We start from the raw sequence: 21,894 nt of genomic DNA, 5'->3' as shown, positions 1-21,894 counted from the left end.
AGACATATGAGTCCAAAATTCATGAAATAAGTGTTGCTTGCCAACAGACCTCCAAGATGTGTTGACGAAGACCATTTACTTATTTCTTGATACGAGAGGAACTTGCAAGTTCTGGCAAGTTCAAGCAGCAGTAGAGCAACTGAAAGGACGTGATGTATCTTTCTCAAGGGCGATCTCCAAGAGCGTGTTAACCATTAGGGGAGAATTGGGGTCTCAAAAGGGCCTCATAAGGAATGGATTAGGGAATGCTTAGTGGGCTAATGCAAGGGACTTGTAGGGTCCCAAAGAGGCCTAACCAGCCCAACCTAGGTGGGTTTAAGCCCACATTTGAGCCCACCTCTCCCCCCATCAATGAGGGGAGGGGGCCACTTTTCAAAATTTGAATTTCAAATTTCGAATCTCCCTCCCTCCCTCTCTCTCTCTCTCCCTCCCTCCCTCCCTCCCTCCCTCCCTCCCTCCCCCTCGCTCCCTCTCTCTCCCTCCCTCCTCCCTCCCTCCCTCCCTCCTCCTCCCTCTCCCTCTCCCTCCCTCCCCCTCCCTCCACCTCTCCCCTCCTCCATCTTGCTTCTCCTCCTCCCTCCTCCCTCTCTCTCCTCCTCCTCCTTCTGGCTCCTCCTCCCTCCTTCCTCTCCCCTGCTTCTCCAGCCGCCCAGGCTCCCTCTCCTCTGCTCCTCCCTCCTGCAGAATCTCTCCCCTCCTCCCTCTTATAGCATCTCTCCCCTCCTCCCTTCTGCAGACAGCAGCTTCTTCCCTCCCTTATACACCTGTTGCCCTACTCTCCTCCTCCTCTTCCTCTTGCCCTCATCTGCTTCTCCTCCTCCCTCTTCCTTGCTACTCTCTCCCTCTCACTACTCCATCTTTGCTAGCTCTCCCCTACATTTTAGCTCGCATCACCGATACCTCTCTTTGAGTACTCATGGCACCATTCGAGGACATATCCAACAAGTACCATGTGAACCTACAACTGGAGGCAGAATATGCAAGCACACGCTCTTTGGGATATAGTGGAACTCCTCAAAGTGTGTTCCACAGTCTTCGATTGCAAGGGAAGAAGCATCTTGACCTTTGGGTGGATGGAAACTTGTATCCTTTAGACCCTGCCATCCAAAAGAGTCCTCCTTTTCATACAATGCATGATGTTGTTTGGTTTGTTGGTAAGGGACATGATGGATTACTTGGTTATTGCAATCGATTGAACCATTCTCAGACATTGGCTATGCAAGCAAATGAGGTGCAGAGAGCCCAAGCAGAAGAACTTGCACATTTGGGAAATATTACTATTGTGGCAATGCATAATAGTATGCAGGATCTCCAATTGCAAAACAAAGAACTCAGTGACAAAGCACATGCATTGGATTTGGAGCGACATGAATTCGAAGAATCAATCCAGAAGCTCGCTGAAAGCAAACAAGATTTGGAAAGGTCTATCTATGGCCAAGTTCAATGTGTTGTGGAGAAGGAACGAGAGAAGTCAATAGAATGAGTACAAAAGTTGAAGGGAACACCTTTGGGACTGAAGGAGAGGAAAAGACAATTGCAATCCATGGATGCATTATCAACCAATAGTGGTGCCTGAAAGAGGAGAATATGGGCTGCAAGGTTAGTTCCCCAAATTTTCAATGAAATTTCTTACTCCAAAATATTTGTGGTGTTGCATTGTTTCCACTAAGACTCATTTGTACTCTACTTTAGGAATTTCATGGAGGATGTGATGGGAACAATGGAAATGGATGATAGTGTTCCTTTATATGTTTTAAGAAGTTTAATAAAGCCAAGTGATGTCATGGAAGTGTTGAAGGACCCTAGACAAAAAGGGCTATGTAAACAAGTTGCTAGAGAAGTAATGAAGGATTTCAAGGGCCTCGTGTAAGCAAAGGAGGTGCTTGGAGCTTGTGATGCTGCTAGTGTAAGTCGTGAAGCTTACAACTCTATTTTTAAAATTTTCAAGTCTGCTATAGAGGAAAAGTATAAGATATCTACAATGCCATTGCCAACACCATGGTCTATAAGGCTTGCACGTCAAGAAACAAACCAATGTGCTAGAGAAAAGCTTGGAGGATACCATTGTGTAAGTGGCACAATGACTTGGAAGAGTAAAAAGAAATCTGGCATCCAAACGTTTGAGATGAATGCTTTCAATAATGTTTACATGGATGTAGAGAATTTGCAGAGAGCCATGGTCAAATTCTGTGGGATGAGAGAAGTAAGAGAAATTCCCTCCTCCCATTCAACTTTATTTCTTCTCATTTCTATATCCTTACTGTATTTCTCTTTCATTACACAAATGGCAAGCTAGTATTTGTTATAAAAATGGATGAAGCTCAGTTGTTGGTAAAAGAGCACAAGCTAGAGAGGGTGAGCATTTGTATTATGAACGACGCCTTGCGTTTTGCTCAAGGGGATGAGGAAGTTGAGCAGGGTTTCTCAGTACAATCTGAGAAGGACATATGGTGGCTTGCGGCCTTTGAGACCCCAAAGGAGTGCCACGAGACATTGAAGTGGGTTTTAGAGAGAATCAGCATCCCGTCGATTATTTGAAGACAAGAGGCAGGGCAAACATTAATAGTGGATGGGCATGGAACGTTTCAAGTTGAATGGCATCTAGCTGGTGATTTGAAGACCCTCAAGTGCTTGTATGGTTGTGATACAGGTGCAGATGCAAAATGGACATGCTTGTATTGCACCCACTCTCAGAAGATGTAAAAGGGAAGCCTACAGTGGAAAAATGGCATCCTTTCTTGCAACCAAAGTGCAGCTCCTGATCATCACAAAAAGGATCCTAAGTGGGACCCCATTTTACCAATTCCATTGGAGCGGGTACACGTGTGTACTTTGCATGTTGAATTGCATATACTTGATAAGTTACTCTATCTCCGTCTAGATTATGCTTGGAATTTGAGGCCACAGCAAGTATCTGCACAATGCATTAAAAAAGTTGAAGAACTACTCTCACTAATGGGACTTCACGGAGGCAATGTGAAGCTTAAGCGGGACAAGAAACAATCAAGAAAGACACAAAATCTTCCTGCTAAAGTGTCCATGGGTGGAGGAAAGGCAAGGAGGTTCTTATCCAACCACAATGCTGATAAAGAAAAACATACATTGGCTCAAAGCACCCTAGGTTGGGAGTACTAGAAAGCTTTGTGTGAGTGCACTACAAATCAAGCTTCACATCTGTGAATTGCTACTTTGAGAGCAAAACTGTGGACAAAGCTTGATGCATTTATAAAGTTGCTTAGACGAGGTCAAACAAATGAGCTTTATTATGAGAGATTCAGCACAGCATTGGCATAATTCATATCATTGATGGTAGAAGCATGGGGAGACTCACATATCACACATTACATGGTAATCCTCCTTAGGTTGAAATTTTGTGCTTTAAACTTGAGTCAAACTTGAGTCAGTTTATGTTTCTAATACAATGTTTTTCTTTACAGCATATTCTTTATGCACATGCACCATGGTTTGTGGAGCAATGGGACTCTCTGTCCATTTGGAATACTCAAGGAATGGAGAATCACACTATAGAGCAAAGGCAGCATACTTCAAGAATACAAGGCATGGGGGTGGTATCGTGCGAAGCAATGCACTACATGAAATGTTCGATTGGTTTTATAGATGTCTAGAGGCCAGGACTCTCAAGCGCGATAAGGTAGAGGTCTCAAGTCTTGCAAAAGTGGTTCAACATGTCAAGAAGACAAGGAGATGTGCTGCTTGGAAGTCCTCAATAGGGAGCGAAGGGGTTGCGCTGTGGTTGCAACGTAGAGTCAGACAGGGGAGGCGTTGGGTCCTAAGAGAGCCCCAAATGTAAAATGTTTGATGAATAAAGTTAACACTATTTTGAGTCAACTATAGATTCCAAAATTCACAAATTTGTTTGAAAATTGCAGAATTGCATGTGTGACCTAAATTTTTTGTCTGAATGCAAAACTACTCAAAGCAAACAGACAAATTAAAGACTACTAATGATACTTCCCCAAAAAACCAAATGATACTTGTTTTCCAAAAAAAGACTCATGTCTATCTTTTCATGTCATGCCCAACAATAAAAGATAAAATTCTCTTTTAAATGCAAACCTAAGACACAAAAGTATAATGTTATATTCTACTCAATGTAAAAAATACACCCCAGGAACCAATTCATGCCAAAACCGTGCGTATGAATATTGTGAAGACTACGAAAATCTATGGTGGTGTGGGACAGAGTAATTTAATGTTAGGACAATCATAACCCTGTTCCCCTCTCTTACTCCTTTGGTCATCACTAAGACCTACGACATGGTCCACAACCCCCTCACCGTTGACTCTGTAACTATCAAAGATACAGCCAAACAGGATACACAATCCGCTTGCGTCTCCAATAGCCGACACGTAAGAGCTGAAGATTGTTTCATCTAGTGCGAAGGGAATGCTATGTGTAGAGATGGCAGGGAGTGGGAGGACTTAATCCTCTTCTCCATCTTCTTCCAGGCCCTGTTCGTCCTGCACGGAACCTCGTTTGGACTTTGGTTCAAACTGATGATGAGGTTCTTGAACTTGTTTAATGGTCGTTGATTGTGAGCTGGGAATTATAGCAATGGTGATGTTGTAGACCAGCTTGCCGCACAAAGTCTATCAACATTTCACTTCGGTCATTCCTACTGACAGAAACTCCTTAGGTTTCTGCGAGGATTGATTAGATTGCCTAAATCTGTAGCTCATTCAATCTTTAAGAAGATCAAGCATCCCATATGGATCTTCATCCTGCCTTTCGGCTCCCCGGATAGGGGAGCTGCAATCGTTTTGCTTGAATGATGCATCCTTCCAACTGTACAATACTAATCGAAGTCCCTTCAGGTAAGTAGAATTTAGGCTCCTTTTCCCAAGAAGCTTGGCAGAGAGAAACAGACGTAGGCTGGTAGCTCTTTTCATGGAGTCGAAAACAAAGGATCTCTCCCAATGTACTCTTTGGAAGCTCGTTTATCTTGTATAAGTCTCTCCCCTTCCAGATGAAATGATTCGACTTATCTTCTCATTTATATCAGATTGCAAGTCTCTAGTTTGATGCATGTCCATTTCAAAGGCCTTCCATCACATCACTTAGTTCAAGTTCCTTCACTCTCGATTGTATGTCCTGGCAGTTTCTCATCTTATCATAAAAAGCTGCAAAAGATCTACTCCATGGTGAACGGTTTTCGAAAGGTTGTAAGAGTTGGGCAACCTAAGGAAGAGCCACCCTCATGGGCAAGATGTATGAACTATGCAGAGATTGAAGGTTCTGTGGAGAAGTTTATGTTCATGGCAGCAAATTCTGTTGACGTCTCTGAATTAGATTTCGCTTTTCTGCGACTACATAACGTTGCATGCAGATCGATCACTCCTCTTTCCCTGGTTCATTTTGCTTTTGCACCGTCGTTAACTTAGCTTAGCAAGCTAGCTTTGAGCATTGAGGCTAGTCAGCATGCATTACTTTGGGTTGCTCTTCCAGGAACCCGAATGCTCGATAGCATTGCCCCTATGGGCTCTTTGCCAAAACAAAAACCATGACAAACCAATTTCTTGAACTTCGACTAGCCTACTGGGTAGCCAGTCCCGAGTGCTAGCTTCATGAAGCCTTCCGTCACCAATCTCTTCACTTATTGTTTGGCAAAAGGAGCAATATCGCGAGCCTGTTCAATTCCATGTTTGCCACAAGGTTGTGCCTGAGAGGTTATCATCCTATGAATTATGTAGGAAATAGATATTCAGACCTACCAAACCTATCGCTGCAAAAGATAGCACCGGAGACTGTCTTTCCTTTTAGACAGGCTCATGAGTACCATCAATATTTACAGGACGTTGACACCAACTATGGATCTTTGGATGATTGTTTAAACCCGCTTTGACATTGTCACAAATCTAAATTGATACAACTTTCCCAATCCAATGTCTGATGCTTCCGTTCGCAAATAAAATCGTTTCGCAGTCTTCCCCTTTTTGTCGACCCAAGCTTCTATGTTGCAAGCCTCGTAAGGCCACTGCCAATTTTGGAGGCGAAGGCAGAACCGACTAAGATAATCTGGCGAGATCAATGCTGTACTTTGCAGGGAAATGTGTCAATAGCCAGAGGACAAGAGAGGGATCGATGGACGCGTACGGGAGCTTGGAAGGACGGCAACAGGATGTGGATTTATATAGAGGCAGTTATGCATAGGACCGGGCAGTGGGCAGTGGGGAGTCATGGATCCACGAAATCATAGAGCAGCATCGACGCAGAAAGAGCAAAAGTGAGTATAAGATATGTCAAGATATCTTGGTGGATGAGGCTAACAGGGAGGACTAGATACGTGAATAATCAAGATATCCTGATGGATGAGGATAACAGGAACGGCGGGTAATGAGCACTAAGCGAATTTGTTTTACTCCAGCTTGAAAACGTTTTTTACAAGAGCAAAGGAGTACATCCTTTTGCAATTTATGGAGGGAGAAGACTCGGGCCGCCATAGCCAACGATCAGGCGCTCAGCTTGGCCCATCGTCTGTTCCCATTCCGATCACTTCCACTATGCAACGTTGTCTTACAAAAGATAGTCTGTATTTACATAAAGAGAATCCTTGATTTTTGATGGACCGCAAGAAGAAAACATGATGCACTGATGTAGTGTAGAAGTGATTGGACTCTTCCTGAACGACTGAGTTTGTCTTTCCTTCCATATTACACTGTGGCCATCGAATTTCTTTGCACATACACGAATTAAAAGCTTAAATCCACCGCGTTTCCACTATTCCGAAACTGTATGTCCAAATTTGAGGAAGACCAATCGCAAACGAGGAGATGCTTAGCAAACAAACGAACCAAACGATAGAGAAATTCGAAATCACCTTACACACGAGACCAAGAGGTCGACTTTTCTTCAGAGAAATCCACAACCAACGAGAACAAACGAGCAACAGGTCGACTTTTCTTGAGAGAATCCACAACCAAATGACAAGAAGCACAAAGGAGCAACAGTCTGAAAAGAACGAAACTTCAAAAAAGAGATAACTCAAAAGAAGATAGATGAAACTTCAAAAACGAGATAACTGAAAAGAAAATAGACAAAGAGAAGAGAATGGGTAAAAAAAGAAAGAGTCCTTTACCAAAAAGGATGGCAGCGGCTTTAGACAGGAATTGATTGCTAATAAATGGATTTTACTTTCGAAAAGAGACGAAACTTAACTAAGGCCTCCGACGGCAGGCCAAAAACTATGTGTTGTATGAAAATATTTGTTGCCTTTTGGAAGATGCTCATGTCTTCCCCTTCGTTTTGTCTACGCTTTCTTTGGATAAGGTTTTCTGTGTTCTCTCGTACTTCAATCCAAATCTTCGTCGCAAAGCAACGAGCATCACGTCGTAATCCGCGACTGTTGCTATGCAATGTTCATCTCCTTGCGGCTCCCAGCCCTTTGAATATCTTGCAAGCTATTTCTTTCTTTCACTTTGCTTGTTGTTGGCATAACTCTTTCCATCCACCAGAATTTTCCCCGTTACCCGTGCAAGGTTCCTGGATTTCTGACATTTTTTCAGCCAGGCAAACTTGCCGAACGCGACAGCAAAATCTGCGGGGCATCATGCAGCCACAACACAACCCACATTGAGCGCGGACTTGCATAACATAAACTTGAATGATCAATACAAGAAGAGCCAGCAATCTGTCACTGCTTTGGCCTCCTGTTCGGTTGCTCTATATCCTGCATCCTTTCACACCATGATCGTTGATATGATTCCGTCAAAAGGCATTACTCGTACTTACAAGCAAGGTCATGTGTCCTCTCAACTACATCTGCCTTTGTCCATAATAGTTTTTGTCTTTTCTCGAGCCTCTACCAAAATCTATAATGCCGTGCAATCTCGCTTTCCAACGGTTCTTGCTCTTACGAAAACCAGTATTATACGCCAATGTTTGCTTTTAACAATCTCTGCAACACAGTTTGTGACTCTCGCAAAGCAATTACCATCTCCCTTTGCTCCTAATCCCTGCAAATATCCCGCAGGCTGTTTGTCCCTTTTGCATTGCAAGCTTATTCATGCAGATACTTCCAACCACTTGCACTGTTTCTATCCATTCACGCAGGTCTTCTGGATCCATGAATCTTTTTGACCCGACAATTTCAGTGGATCTGAGAATGCAGAGGTCGGACCACCGAGCTACCAAAATGGAATCCACATTGAATCTGGGCTTGTACAACGTAAGGCTGGACGATGAGTTCATAAAGAACCACCCATCAAACACTGATTTGGCTTGTTGTTTGGTCGCACTATATCCCGCGCACACCCACGCCATGACATTTGAAACGCTTCGATTGGAAGCCATTACTCATATGAATGAGGAAAAGTTCACAAAAGGGAATTCAAACCATCCTAACCGCACTACAAACGTTGATGCTGCGGAAGAAGATGTTGCCACCGGTGACTCCATTGATCTGATCCGCCGTTGCATTGCGCAACTGCAAGAAAATCTGCAAGATTCATTCACCATTCTTCTACGCGATGCGCTTTCGATACAACCGATATTCGATGTGCAAGTAGCTAACGAAGGTCAAAGCAATGTCTTGATGATTGACCAGTCACATGCTCCAGCCACAATCATGGCCCTCTTACGCACCCAAAAAAAGAGGGCCTACAACATTTGGGCATAGGATGATGAGTTCTACTTGATGCCTCTTATCCAACAAAACATAGACCTGCTAGCAAAGGACAGAGCGAGATCCTACAAGGAAAGCCACAAGGAAACCGATCACAACTTCAAGGCTACATGCAACAAGATCTACAAGCTGAAAGCCGCAATGTGCCAGGCAGTTCATAAAACATTGCCAAATAATGTGCTTCCACCTACCCAGCAAGTGAAACAGCAAAGGAGTGCCAACTTCATAGGACAGCTGCCAAGCCCTACCACCACTGAAGCCAACAGAACGAAGCGTAAAAGGATCAGCGATATAGCCCATTGACTTTACCAACAGAAAATCAATGACACCAAGCTTCGCATGCAGTTCTTGTGGGTGCTTGACTTTCAGGTCGAAACTGACAGCGACAAGCATTGAGCTGCCAATAGAGGGACAAAGCGACGCCACCTCCAGCTCGGCGGCAAAATCAAACAAGCTGGTTTGCTTGTTGTGCTACGGCCAGCTTCGGAGCAACAAGACGCCCAGGTTCTCAAAAGACAACATGCAAATGGCCGGGCCCCAGAAAACACAGGCTCTCTCAATAGGTCGAAGAGCGGCTTATTTCAATTAGAATACCTTGTGCGCAGATCAGGCAATTGATGTATGAAGGGCAACTGGGACTGCACGGTAGTGTCGTTAATGTTTTTGCGAATGTTGACAGGGCTCAACAAATCCTTCCCCGCTTCCTTTTGCTGACAGTGCAACGGTCACAGTCGCAATCAAACAGCGTATGCAATAAAAGCACAACCACATCAGTGGTCTGGTGCGTCCCACCTTGACAATGCATGCACTGCAAGAAATGCTACCATTGACTACTCTATACAACAATACAAGCATAAAATAAAACAAACAATTCTTCCCTTAACAAAAATAAAACTCAAACTTGGCATATAAAAAACATTAATATACAACAAACAATCGACCAATTCCCCGTGTCTTCACAAAGGACCAAACAACTACAAATACCCAAATCAATGGCAGGCCCATTGAAGAACCTTCAACTTGTTTTCCCTGGAACGACTTTCCCTGTTCCCCCCCTGCGGATCCGTTTCCCACCTCCTTCAAGCACAATAAGAGCGAAAGAATTTTTGACACATTTTTTGTTTAACTTGGACCTTTCTACAGATGTTTCTTCTCCACAGTACACGGCGTTGCATAAGAACAGATCATGGCATAGCTCCACAAGCACATATACAATCCTTGAAAACTCAAGGCACTAGGCAGCTTGAGCGACTGCTGTCGTGTCCTTCAAATTGTTCTGGCAGTCATTGCACAATTTTTAATAATCACACAGAATGTTTGTTCCTGTATGCAAAAGCTATGGGCTATTGTCTGTGGATTCTCACGTTGTTGTGGCAAGCCACTGGCTGCAAACACGCGCAACATGTGAGGGCATAGTCCATAGATGGGGCGAAGAGGCCTCAAAGGCAGCGCACTGCCACGTGTACAGCACATCCCATTGGAAGGATATGTCACCCATAATATATGGGCTGGATGGCCAGCGTGTAGAGGAGAGAGGCCTCTCGAGCGGCTGTGCAGCTGATGTGCTCCCTGTAGTTCCCATGCACACTCAAGTGACATTCTGTGGCTGCAAGATAGGTGGTCAGTTGTCTTCAACATACCAGTGCCCTTTGATTTGCACAGTTACTGAATTGGCCAATCCGCCTTAGCAGTTGTATTGGTGAGGCAAGCCATCGGCTGTAAGCCTGCACAACGTGTATGTAAAGGTGGCAAAAAAGCAGCACACTTTGTCACGTGTATCCATATCACATACCTTTTGTGGGATAAAGTCTCCTAGGATATATGGGCTGGATGGTTACCCCTCTCTCCAACCCCTCATGGCAACTTTTGCCTTGGGTGGAGAGAGGCCTTTCTAGGGCGGCTGGGTGCCTAATACACTGCAGCCCTGTGGTGGTGATACATGGCACACTTCCTGCACCTTCAGCTAACAAAATGAAGCTTTCTTCTCCAAATACAAACTGGATCTCAGGACCAGATCAAGATTTGGTACATGCCCTTCCACCTTCACACGCGAGCTACAGGTTTCTAGCACTGATGAAATTTCCTTGCTTTGGTTGGCACCCACCACAAACTCATAAATCTTCTGGTTCACCTCTATCAAAGCAGTTGCAGGCTTTTTCTTTGCCCCTGCATGCTTCCTCAGCTCCTCTACTGTACATGCCTCATCCAACCTGCCTGTCGCTGTGTAAATGTTAGCCATAAGCACATATGAAGCAGCAGACTCTGGATTCATCTGGACAAGCTGCCGAAAGCATCTGTGTGCTAGTCCTGCTTCCCCATAAGTTTTACAGCCAGTGAGCAAAGCTGTCCACATTCCTTCAGATGGAGGACACCTCATGGTATCAATGGAACATTCTGCCTCATACAAATGCCCAGATCGCGCGAGAAGATCAACAATGCAAGTATAATGATCTATTGCTGGTGCGATGCCATACTCTTCTCTCATCATCTTGAAATATTCCTGCCCCTTGAAAACCAGGTTCGTATGGCTACATGCAATAAGAAGACATGTGAACGTAATTTCATCAGGGTTCACACCCCGTTCTTGCATGTCCTCAAAACATTGGACAGCCATGCCACCTTCATGGTTCATGCCATATGCCTTTATCATTGCATTCCATGACACAACATCTGGCAGTGGCAGCTTTTCAAAGACTTGCTGTGCCTCTGACAGTGAGCCACATTCTATATACATGTCAATTAAAGAGTTGCTGACAAAAAGGCCTTGTTCAAATTCCTTTTGTGCAATCTCGGCATGTATTTCTCGGCCCTTGCCTATAGCACCTATGCTGCCACAAGCTTTTAAGACACAAACAAATGCAACATCACTAGGAGCAATGCCCTCATATTGCATATGTGTAAAACATTTCAGTGCTTCTTGAGCAGGTCCATGTTCAGCATATCCTGCAATTAATGCAGCCCATGACACAACATCTCGAGTTGCTAGCTTGTCAAAAGCTTCTCGTGCCTCTGAAAGTGAACCACACTTTGCATACATGTTGACCAAAGTGTTGCCAACAAAAAGATCTCTTTCAAATCCCTTTTGTGCAATCTGGGCATGTATTTCTCGACCCTTGTCTATGTCTCCTATGCAGCCACAAGCTTTCAAGGAACAAGCAAAAGTGACATCACTAGAAGAGACACCCTCCAGTTGCATCTGTTCAAAGCATCTCAGTGCCTCTGGACCAGGTCCATGTTCGTTATATCCTGCAATCAGTGCAGCCCAGGACACGACATCTCGAGCTGGCAGCTTGTCAAAAACCTCCTGTGCCTCGGAAGGTGAGCCACACTTTGCGTACATGTCGAGCAACGTGTTGCCAACATAAAGATCCTTTTCCCATCCCTTTTGTGCAATCTCTTCATGTATTTCTCGACCTTTTCCTACATCTCCTATTCTTCCACAAGCTTTCAAGACACAAACAAGTGTAACAGCATTCAAAGTAACACCTTGCACTAGCATCTGACCAAAACATCCCAGCGCTTCTTGAGCACATCCATGCTCAGCATATCCTGCAATTATTGTAGCCCATGACACAACATCTCGAATTGGCATCTTGTCAAAGACTTCCCGTGCCTCTAAAAGTGAGCCACATTTGGAATACATATCGACCAAATTGTTACTAACGAAAAGATCCTTTTCAAATCCCTTCTGTGCTATCTCAGCATGTACTCCTCGACCCTTCCTCATGGCTCCTATGCTGCCACAAGCCTTTAAGACACAAGTCAGTGTGATATCACTTGGACAGACACCTTGTAGTTGCATCTCCTCAAAACACTGCAGAGCTTCCTCACCACGTCCATGTTCAGCATACCCCACAATTAATGCATCCCATGACACAACATCTTTAGCCGTAACCTTGTCGAAGACTTCCCGTGACTCTGAAAGTGATCCACATTTGGCATACATGTCCACTAAGGTGTTGCCAACAAAAGGATCTCTTTCAAATCCCTTTTGTGCGATCTCAGCATGTATTTTCTGGCCCTTGCCTATGGCTCCTATGCTGCTGCAAGCTTTCAAAGCACAAACAAATGTGACTGCATTAGGTGAGATGCCCTCCTGTTGCATCTGTTCAAAACAGTTCAGTGCTTCATGACCAAATCCATGTTCAGCATATCCTGCAATTACAGCAGTCCATGACACAACATCTCGAATGGGCAGCTGATCAAAGACTTCCCATGCATCTGAAAGTGAGCCGCATTTGGAATACATGTCAACCAAACTGATGCCAACAAGTACATCTCTTTCGAATCCCTTTCGTGTGGTCCCCATGTGTATTTCTCTACCTCTGTCAATGGCTCGTATGCTACTACAAGCTTTGAAGGCACAAACAAGCGTAACAGCATCTGGAGAGACGCCCTCCAATTGCATCTGTTCAAAATATCTTAGCCCTTCCTGACCAGGTCCATGTTCAGCGTACCCTGCAATGAGTGCAGTCCATGACACAACATGTCGAGCTGGCATCTTATCAAAAACTTCCCGTGCCTCAGCAATTGCGCCAGATTTCACATACATATTAACCAAAGTACTGCCCACAAAAAGATCATTTTCAAATCCTTTTTGAGTGATATGCATATGTATTTTTTGGCCTTTTCCTAAATCACCTATGCTACCACATGCTTTTAAGATGCAGACATATGTGACAGTGTTCGGAGCGATGCCTTCCAGTTGCATCTGTTCAAAACATCTCAGTGCCTCCTGAGCAGGCCCATGTTCAGCATATCCTGAAATTAATGAGGTCCACGACACAACATCTTGAACTTGGAGCTTGTCAAAGACTTCCTGCGCTTCTCCAACTGACCCACATTTGGCATAAATATCAACCAAAGTGCTTCCAACAAAAACATCTCTCTCAAATCTTTGTTGTGCAATGTCTACGTGAATCTTTCTGCCGCTTGCGATGTCTTTCAGCACAGAACAAGCTTTGAGTAGGGCCATGTGCGTATACTTACTAGGCTGTACGCTATCCTCTTGCATCGTCTGGTACAGGTCAAGAGCATGCTGAGTTCGCCCGCATTGTGTATACCCTAAAACTAGAGAAGTCCATGAATGCTCAGTCCGATGAATCAACCTGTTGAAAACCTGCTGGGCATCAGACACTCGGCCACATTCCACAAAGGTTGGTACAATGTAGTTCCCAACAGCTCTATGTGCTTCCAGTCCACCATTGCAAACGTGTGCATGTACCCTATTGGCATATGCTAAATTTTTCCTGTTCCTGCTCTTCCGCAAGATGCCGATGACGATTTCAACCGAAGGTTGCTCAGTCATTCGGTCCAAAATAGTGAGTGTCTCCTCTAGGCTGAACATCTCCGAACTATGTCGTGTCGCAGAAAGTGTGCATCCCCTTGTACACCAGACCTGAAGGTGTTTTTCCGCATGAAGGCGGAGCGTGCTAATTCCTCCACGGCCACCTTGCCCAGAGTTTGAGAGCTCTGTTTTGCCTTTTGATGCCAACAAGACACTCCCGTTGATTCCTGGCTTCCACCTTATTTTTTCGGGCATGTCTTCGGTTGTACCAGCCGTGTTCGAAACATTTTTTGCAGTCACAGTGGTCAGTTACTTCGTTATTCCTGTTTTCCGCTAAGGGAGGCCTATTGCCGTTTGGAACAGAATTTAGCTCCACGAGTAGCGAATAGAAAGGTAAGAGTGACGTGATCGAGAGCCAGTAGTCTGAGGATCTCATCCTGGGAGTTTTCCTGAATGCTGCGGTTGAACTGTGAAGTTGAGATAGCTCCAATCGACAGCTGTTGGCAGAAATGGTTCCGTTTAAATAAGCCATCCTGTTTCACAAGACAAGTGAAATTTTGGTTCGCTCTCCTTCACATAGCGGCCGGCCCCCCGCCGCCTCCGCCCCTCTCTCGGGCTCTGAAATTGTTTTGGAATTGGAGGGTAGGAGGGCGCAAACAGAGAGCCAGCTCGACTTCAACAACCCAACTGGTGAGTACATGTACGCCTGTTGTCCCGGCTGTTGAACGAATGTGAGGCAGTCACGCAGTGCTTTGGAGGACATATACGTGCTCTCTTCTTCTTCGTGCTAAAGGAGCCAACGTGTCTACATGGAAGGGACTCTGTGTCTTTTATGAACTTCTCTCTTTCGCGCTAGTTGAACCTTACAATTGATCAACATTGACCCCATTCACTCTCCAAGATTTCTTTGGAATCACATTGCTTGGTCATTCGCCCCGCTTGGAGGTCTATTAGCTCAGCATTATATCTTCATCGATTGTTGGTGGGAAACACCATTGTTAGGAGACCGAGGGTGTTTGACAAAAGCACAATTCACGATTTGGAGTCTGATCCAAGCTGTGGTATTTCAAAAAATCTAGTCCACTCGCAACACTGTTGTGTTTCAGTGAGTCGCTCTTCCAAATGCTCTTGCTCGGGATGTACAACAAGATCTTACGATTCTTGCATGGCGTAGAAAGACTTCTGATGTTCCTCTAGTTTATACAGCTCTTTTCCGAGCCTAATGCTCGTTGTAATTTTTATTCTCACTTTTTGGCCTGCCTTAGAAGGCCTAAGTTAAGGCAAGAGGTTTACGTAGAAGCGAAATTGTTGTAATTTTTAAATTGTGGTTGTTTTTTAATGTGTTCTTTTTTGATTGGTAGATAATCGATTGCATGCGTGCTCCACGGTCTGTTCCTCTATTGAGCAATCGTTGTGTTCCACTGGGCGTGTTGCATGGTGTCTCGTTTCTCCTTCTTCTTCACTATCTTTCTTCTCCTCTCTGTTTTCTTTCATTGAGGCTTGAGGCTCGATAGTACGTCGTCCGTCTTCTTACTCCCATGATCTTCTCTCTTGCTTTCGGAAGATTGAGAGAGCTTCAGGCAAAGCTCTCGGTGCAACCCTGGAAGTCGCTGCCAGTGCCGCTTTGTGAGACCATCTTGTAAACATCTGCAAGCAAGAAATGGCAATCATGCTCCCTCCCATCTGTCCAGCGTGTGTGGACATAGTCACATTAAGAAGTTTTGGCTCATGCAGATGCAAAACAAAAGCCAGGCGTGTGAGAACAAGAGTGCTCTTCTAGCTTCGTCCTCTCGTCCTGTTCCTAGTTCTTCCAGAAAAGGTCCCGACGGTAAGCAAAGCCCTCAAAGGAGCTCAAGTAGTCCAAGTTCAAGGAGCTTACTCACCGGAGCCTCTCCCACTCCCCGGCTTGTTCGTCCTTTGCTTGCAGGTGGCTAGTAGACATGCCAACCTCGTTACTTGTGCAGATTCTTTTAGTCATCCTCTTCGTTCGGATCACAGCTACCGATCTCTACGGCCCTCTACTCCAAACCTCTCTCCCGGTAACACTAAAGAAGAAAACGATCCACTTGATGCCGAGGATGCAGATTGCAATCCCTTCAAGGCTGATCTATCCGCCTCATCTTCTTGTTGGCTCTCCTTCTAAAGATCGGGATTCTCTATGTTTGAAACTAGATCTTGCTGAGAGCACTTTCCACGAAGCTAAGCAACTAGTGTGGAGCCACCCAGAACTTCACATCCAGCGACTAGCTATACCAATGCTCATGATTTCTCTTATTGAGCTATAGCTTTTGGCTGTTCGATGCGTTCTTGCAACACGAATTTTAGCTTGTGATGATCACCATGGATCAACCGATTTCTCTGCTTGCAGACCTCCCTTTGTCTTAGCAGATCAGTATGCTCATGACTATGGTGCTCTTTATATATACGTGTACATTTTGTTCTCGTAATCTATCCAAACTGTTGGCTCAGTGATAACAGCACGCTTGAAGATATGTCAACGTTCATATTGGGTGTGTCTATGCTCTATAAGCAGTCTCCTCTTTGATTTGACAGTTGCATAATCAATGAATTCACGATCCATTTCTCATAAGGTTCTGAATATCAAAGGCTTCCATTGGACATGTAGAAAATGAATTTTTTGAACTAGAAGTGGTTTCTTGGCAATTATGCTAATGCAGGCATCCAAGTACGTTCATCCTTCCTACCTCGATAATCATGGGTATTGTTTGTGATTACGCATGTTCTCTTCTCAAAATCTCATCAATGGGTTGCTTAAACAACAATAGTCTCACATCTTGCGGCTATATTTACCCTCGTGGTAAGAAATCATCTTTCTCCATTTTATTTAGATGGCTTCGTAGCCAATTTTTTATGTTCTATGCTAGTCCATATGCAGCCCGGTGGCTTGTGCCAGCTTTGTATTAACATAATCTACGTCAACATTTTCAAAAAATGCCACCGTGGGCATTGATCATTGTCATGTAGCAAACTAGGACCTCTTCGCCCCGTTATTGCCGCGCTTGCGTTTGGTGTGTGAACTGCTTCTAGGTCATTCTGTGTGTAGGATGTTTGATTACTAGGTAGACGGAGCTCGAATAAGGATAGTGTCTCTTGCAAACACCCATCCTCTTCCTAAACCTAGCCAATCCTTCTCCCTCTATAAAACCCGGTCTGCTTCTTGCCTTCGGTCTGTCTGTTTGTTTTGGCAATCATTTCTTTTCAACCCACACAGTTCTTCTAATATGGCAAACATACCTCCGTTCAGTGCTAGACATGAAGGAGGACTGTCGAGGGATTCCATGGACACTAGTAGCAGCAATTTTCAGAAAGGTTCGGTTGTTCTGTTGTTCTTGGGCGATTTGATTACAATCTTCAGATTTTCTAATTTCCTACTCCATTTCAAACGATTCATAGTGTGTTTCATTTCAAGACTTATGAGCATGGGAGAGAACAAAAAATTGTATACTGACGATGCTCACTCTGCTCTTCGTGAATTCGAAAACGAAAAACAAAAAGCACAATGCCAGGAACATAGCCTACGACAACATGGCCTCAAAAATGTCGATGTTCAATCTCTTCCAGGTTTTGCATCCTTCCACTATCCCTCGCTCAGCCCTGTCAACCCCACAGCTAAAGCAATCGGAAGCCTTCTCCTTCTCCATTTGCCTCCATTCGCTATTCTTTGCTCAGCCGTCTCGTTCTCAATTCTGCTTACTCTCTCTCTCTCTGTGAACTTTCTCTACCACATTCATGCTCCACGACTCTCTGTGGCATTAGAGGAGAATTGGGGTCTCAAAAGGGCCTCCAATTAGTGTTTCCTAATTTCAAGGAATTAGAGAGTGATTTGAGGTGTACCAATGAGAGTACTAGAAAGTGTAGGGCAATGGTATGTTGAGGTGAAGCGTGGGCGCAAAGAGTCCCTATTGGTTGCTCCCCTTACACTAGGGACACCCAAACCATCCCCCCCCTCTTAACCCATGTTTGACCCTCCTACCAGGTGCACCTCCCCCACATCAGCCCAAAACTGCCTTCAATGGGATAGTAGGGCCCTTGTGGCGAATTTTTCTTCTCCCCTCCCTCTTTCTAGGACCTCTGCCCCCCACTATTCTGGTCCAGCCTGCCAAATCACTCAGATTTGAACCAAATCCCACGCATTTTCCCTCCCCCCCTCTTTCTCTACTCCCTTCCGCTCTGGCCTGCTTGCTACAACTCCTCTCTCTCTCTCTCTCCCCTCTCCCTCTCTTGTGCCTCTGTTGGAGCTGCTCTGCCCCTCTTCTTCTCCCTCTCTTGTGCCTCTGTTGATGTTGCTCTGTCCCTCTCCTTCTCCCTCTCCAGTGCCTCTATTGCTGTTGCTCTGTCCCTCTCCTTCTCCCTCTCATGTGCCTCTATTGCTGCTACTCTATCCCTCTCCTTCTCCCTCTTTTGTGCCTCTGTTGGAGCTGCATTGCCTTGTGTAGGAGTCCCATTCTTACTGTTGCAACCTCTGCAAGCATGGTGAGGAGAAAGGCTACAAGTCCACGCAATGTTGTGACCTCTTGTGTCTTCCACAACACTAGAAATGCATTGGATGAGTGGATCCCTTGCACCTATAGCTAAAATGACTAGATAGTGATGAAAGGATCAGCCAAAGGTCCACATAAGTTTCCCAAGAGCAAGAGAGGTGACATCTTGCATGAGTGGAAGGGGTGCATCTTGAAGTTCAAGTTTGGGAAGAAAGGATGGCTCGCAAAAGTGCAACATGTTTACATGGGAAAAGATATGCGGCTTCCTCCATCATTTAATCAATCTAGGATACCATCACACTGTGAGCCTTTTTATCTATGTACCTTTTTCACCTGCAAGTGTAATGAGTCCATTTGGAAATTTTGTGTTTGGTTTCTAAGAGCTCTTATTCATGGTGGCAGATGTCTTCCCTTCGGACCCCCTAGACATTTTCTTATCCTCCTTAAGTTTGACATGTCCTCCATGGAATCCCATCTCTGACAATAACTTCTCAGCTTTTGCGATGCACCGTGCGGATACTTCTTATGGAATTAAATTCCAAGCATAAACAAGATGCAAATACAACAACTTATCAAGTATGCGCAGTTCTGCGTGTAAAGTACATATGTGTACTCTCTCAAGTTGGATGGGCAAGATGGGATCTCACTTTGGATCCTTCTTGTCACGATTTAGAGCTTGCGTTTAGCTGCAAGATAGAATGCCATTCTCCCGTTGTACGCCAGACTTTTGCTTACGTTGCGAACACATGCAATAAAGACATGTTTTCATTGCATTTGCCCCTGTATTACAACCATGCAAGCACTTGAGGGTTTTCAAATCACCAGCAAGATGCCATTCAACTTGAAAGGTTCCATGGCCATCGACTGTCAATGTTTGCCCTTCCTCTTGTCTTCGGATGGTCGATGGGATTCCTGTTCTATCTAGAACCCACTTCAATGTCTCATGGCACTCTTTCAGAGTCTCAAATATTGCAAGCTACCATATATCTTTCTCTGATTGCACTGAGAAATCTTGCTCTACTTCTTGATCCCCTTGAACAAAGGCTAAGGCTTTATTCATAATGCAGATGCTGACTCTCTCTAACTTGTGTTCTTTCACCAATTGAGCTTCATCCATTTTGATGACAAATATGAGCTTTCCATTGCAATCTGTACAACAAAAGAGAAAAATCGTTAGGATAAACATGATATAGCAAATGAACTAAGTAAAGTGCAATGCTATAATGGATTTCCTCTTACCATCTTCTCTCATGCCATAGAATTTGACCATTGCTTGTTGTAGTTTCTCAACATCTAAGTAGATATTGTTGAAAACATTCATCTCAAAGGTTTGCAAGCCAGATTTCTTTTTACTCTTCCAAGTCATTGTGCCCCTTACGCAATGGCACGCTCCAAGCATTTCTCTTGCACATTGGTTTGTTTCTTGCCGTGCACATCTCACAGACAAAGGTGTGGGTTCACAACTTACACTGGCAATATCACAAGCTGCAAGCATCTCCTTTGTATCCACAATATTCTTGAAGTCCTTCATCACCTCCTCAGCAACTTGCACATGTAGGCGCTTGTGTCTTGGGTCCTTTAGTATCCCAATGACATCGCTTGACTTCAATAAACTAGCTAGAGCATATGAATAGTCAATATCATCCCCGTCTATTCTTCCCATCACATCTTCCATGAAGTTCATAAAGAAGAACAAAATTAAAACTTAGTCACAAACAGTGTAGCACAAAAGAGTGTAATCTCATTGGAACATTTGATAACCAACCTTGTAGCCCGGACTCTCCTCTTTCTAGCACCACCAGTGGGTGCCAATGCATCCATGTTATGTAAGTACCTTCTTTTCCTCTCCTTTAATCCCAAAGGTGTTTATTTCATCTTTTGCACTCGTTCTTCTGCCTTCTCTCATTCCTTCTCTATGGCTCGTCGTACTTGATTGTATATAGATCTTTCCAACCCCTTTTTGGACTCAGCTAGCTTACAGAGTGACTCTTCTAATTTATGTCACTCCAAGTCCAATGCATTTTGCTGCAAGTCCAATGCTTTGGCTTTATCATAAAGATCCCGGTTCTCCCTTTGAAGATCCTGCATAGAGTTATGCATTGCAACAATGGTGCTATTTTCTAAATGTGCTAGCATCTCTGCTTGGGCTCTACGCATCTCGCTTGCTTGCATAGCCATTGACTGAGCATTGTTTAACCGATTGCAATAACCAAGCAACCCTGCATGTCCATTTCCAACAAACCGAACTAGCTCATGCATTGTATGGAAAGGAGGGCTCTTTTGGTTGGCAGGATCTAAAGGATACAAGGATCCTTCTACCCAAAGGTCGAGATGCTTCTTTCCTTGCGAACAAAGACTGTGGATTTTGGAAGTTCCCCTCAATTCTAGACTATGTGTGCTTGCATATTCAGCCTCCAACTCTAAGTGAACCTGGTACTTGGAGACGTCCTCGAATGGTGCCATGACTAAAGGAGTGTAGAGAAGCAGAAGATGTGGAGATGCAGGCTTGAAGGAGCAACATGCAAGAAGAGGGAGGGCGAGGAAGAGGAGGGATGGGGGGGGAGGACCAGTAGTTGAAGAGGAGGAAAGGGGGGTAGACCAGCAGGTGTGGAGGGTGAGGAGGAGTAGGCATGGAGGAGAAAGGAGGGAGGAGCAGGAGGGAGGGGGGAGAAGGAACAATAGTGGAGGAGGAGGGAGGGGGATGGCAGGAGAAGCAGGCATGGGGGAGGGAGGGAGGGGGAGGGTAGAAGGAGCAGGCGTGGAGGAGGGAGGGAGGGGGAGGGCCGAAGGAGCAAGTGTGAAGGAGGAAGGGAGGGAGGGGGAGGAGGAGGAAGGGGGAGGAAGGAGTGAGGAGGGGGAGGGGAGGAGAGGGGAGGGGAAGGAGGGAGGGAGGGAAGGGGAGGAGGAGGGAGGGGGAGGAGGGAGTGAGGGAGGGAGAGAAGGAGGGAGGGAATTCAAAATTTGAATTTTTGAATTTTGAAATTTTTGGTTCCCACCTAGGAGTAAGAGTTGTGTAAGAGGTGTAAGAGGTGGGGTCACTTGTGGGCTTAACCCACGTAGGTGAGGGGGGGTTAGGACTTTTTGGGACCTACCTTGGCTCTTTCATTAGGACTAATCCATTTCTTAATCCATTCCTTATGAGGCCCTTTTGAGACCCCAATTCTCCCCTAATGATCTCTCTATCCATTCGACTTAGAGCTTGTTTCTCTCTCTCTGTGTGAAGTCTCTTCTGCGCCTTTGCTTGAGATTTCTTACTACCTCGATTGTCTTTATGTCTCATGAGAAAACGTGGTTCTTTCAACACTATATATTTTAGATTAAATGCATGTCCAACAAGAGTATGTTTTCTTATGACTATCTGTCTTGACTACGTAGAAAACAAAGATGGAGCTAAAGATAATCTCAAACTCAAACGTCACAATGACAAAAGCAAGTGTATTGAGGGTATTGGAATACGATCATC

At 44.8% G+C, this 21,894-nt stretch overlaps 1 protein-coding gene across 1 annotated transcript; it reads right to left on the bottom strand.

Moving 5' to 3' along the window:
• Window positions 1-9,588: 9,588 nt before the first annotated feature.
• On the bottom strand, window positions 9,589-14,739 carry LOC147895714 (pentatricopeptide repeat-containing protein At2g33680-like). The gene has a single exon (XM_087383063.1). The coding sequence runs from the start codon at window positions 14,182-14,184 to the stop codon at window positions 10,606-10,608; it is 3,579 nt and encodes a 1,192-aa protein (XP_087239189.1). The 5' UTR covers window positions 14,185-14,739; the 3' UTR covers window positions 9,589-10,605.
• Window positions 14,740-21,894: the final 7,155 nt, after the last annotated feature.

This window comes from Dipteris shenzhenensis, chromosome 12 (genome assembly GCF_047967505.1).
Source record: "Dipteris shenzhenensis isolate YYH24624 ecotype China chromosome 12, Dip_SZ_1.0, whole genome shotgun sequence".
Classification (NCBI taxonomy): Eukaryota; Viridiplantae; Streptophyta; class Polypodiopsida; order Gleicheniales; family Dipteridaceae; genus Dipteris; species Dipteris shenzhenensis.
This window is presented reverse-complemented; position numbering and strand designations above follow the sequence as displayed.

What these genes read in the sequence shown, in the direction of transcription:
- LOC147895714 (XM_087383063.1), bottom strand. Translation starts at nt 14,184, where the DNA reads ATGCCCGAAAAAATAAGGTGGAAGCCAGGAATCAACGGGAGTGTCTTG.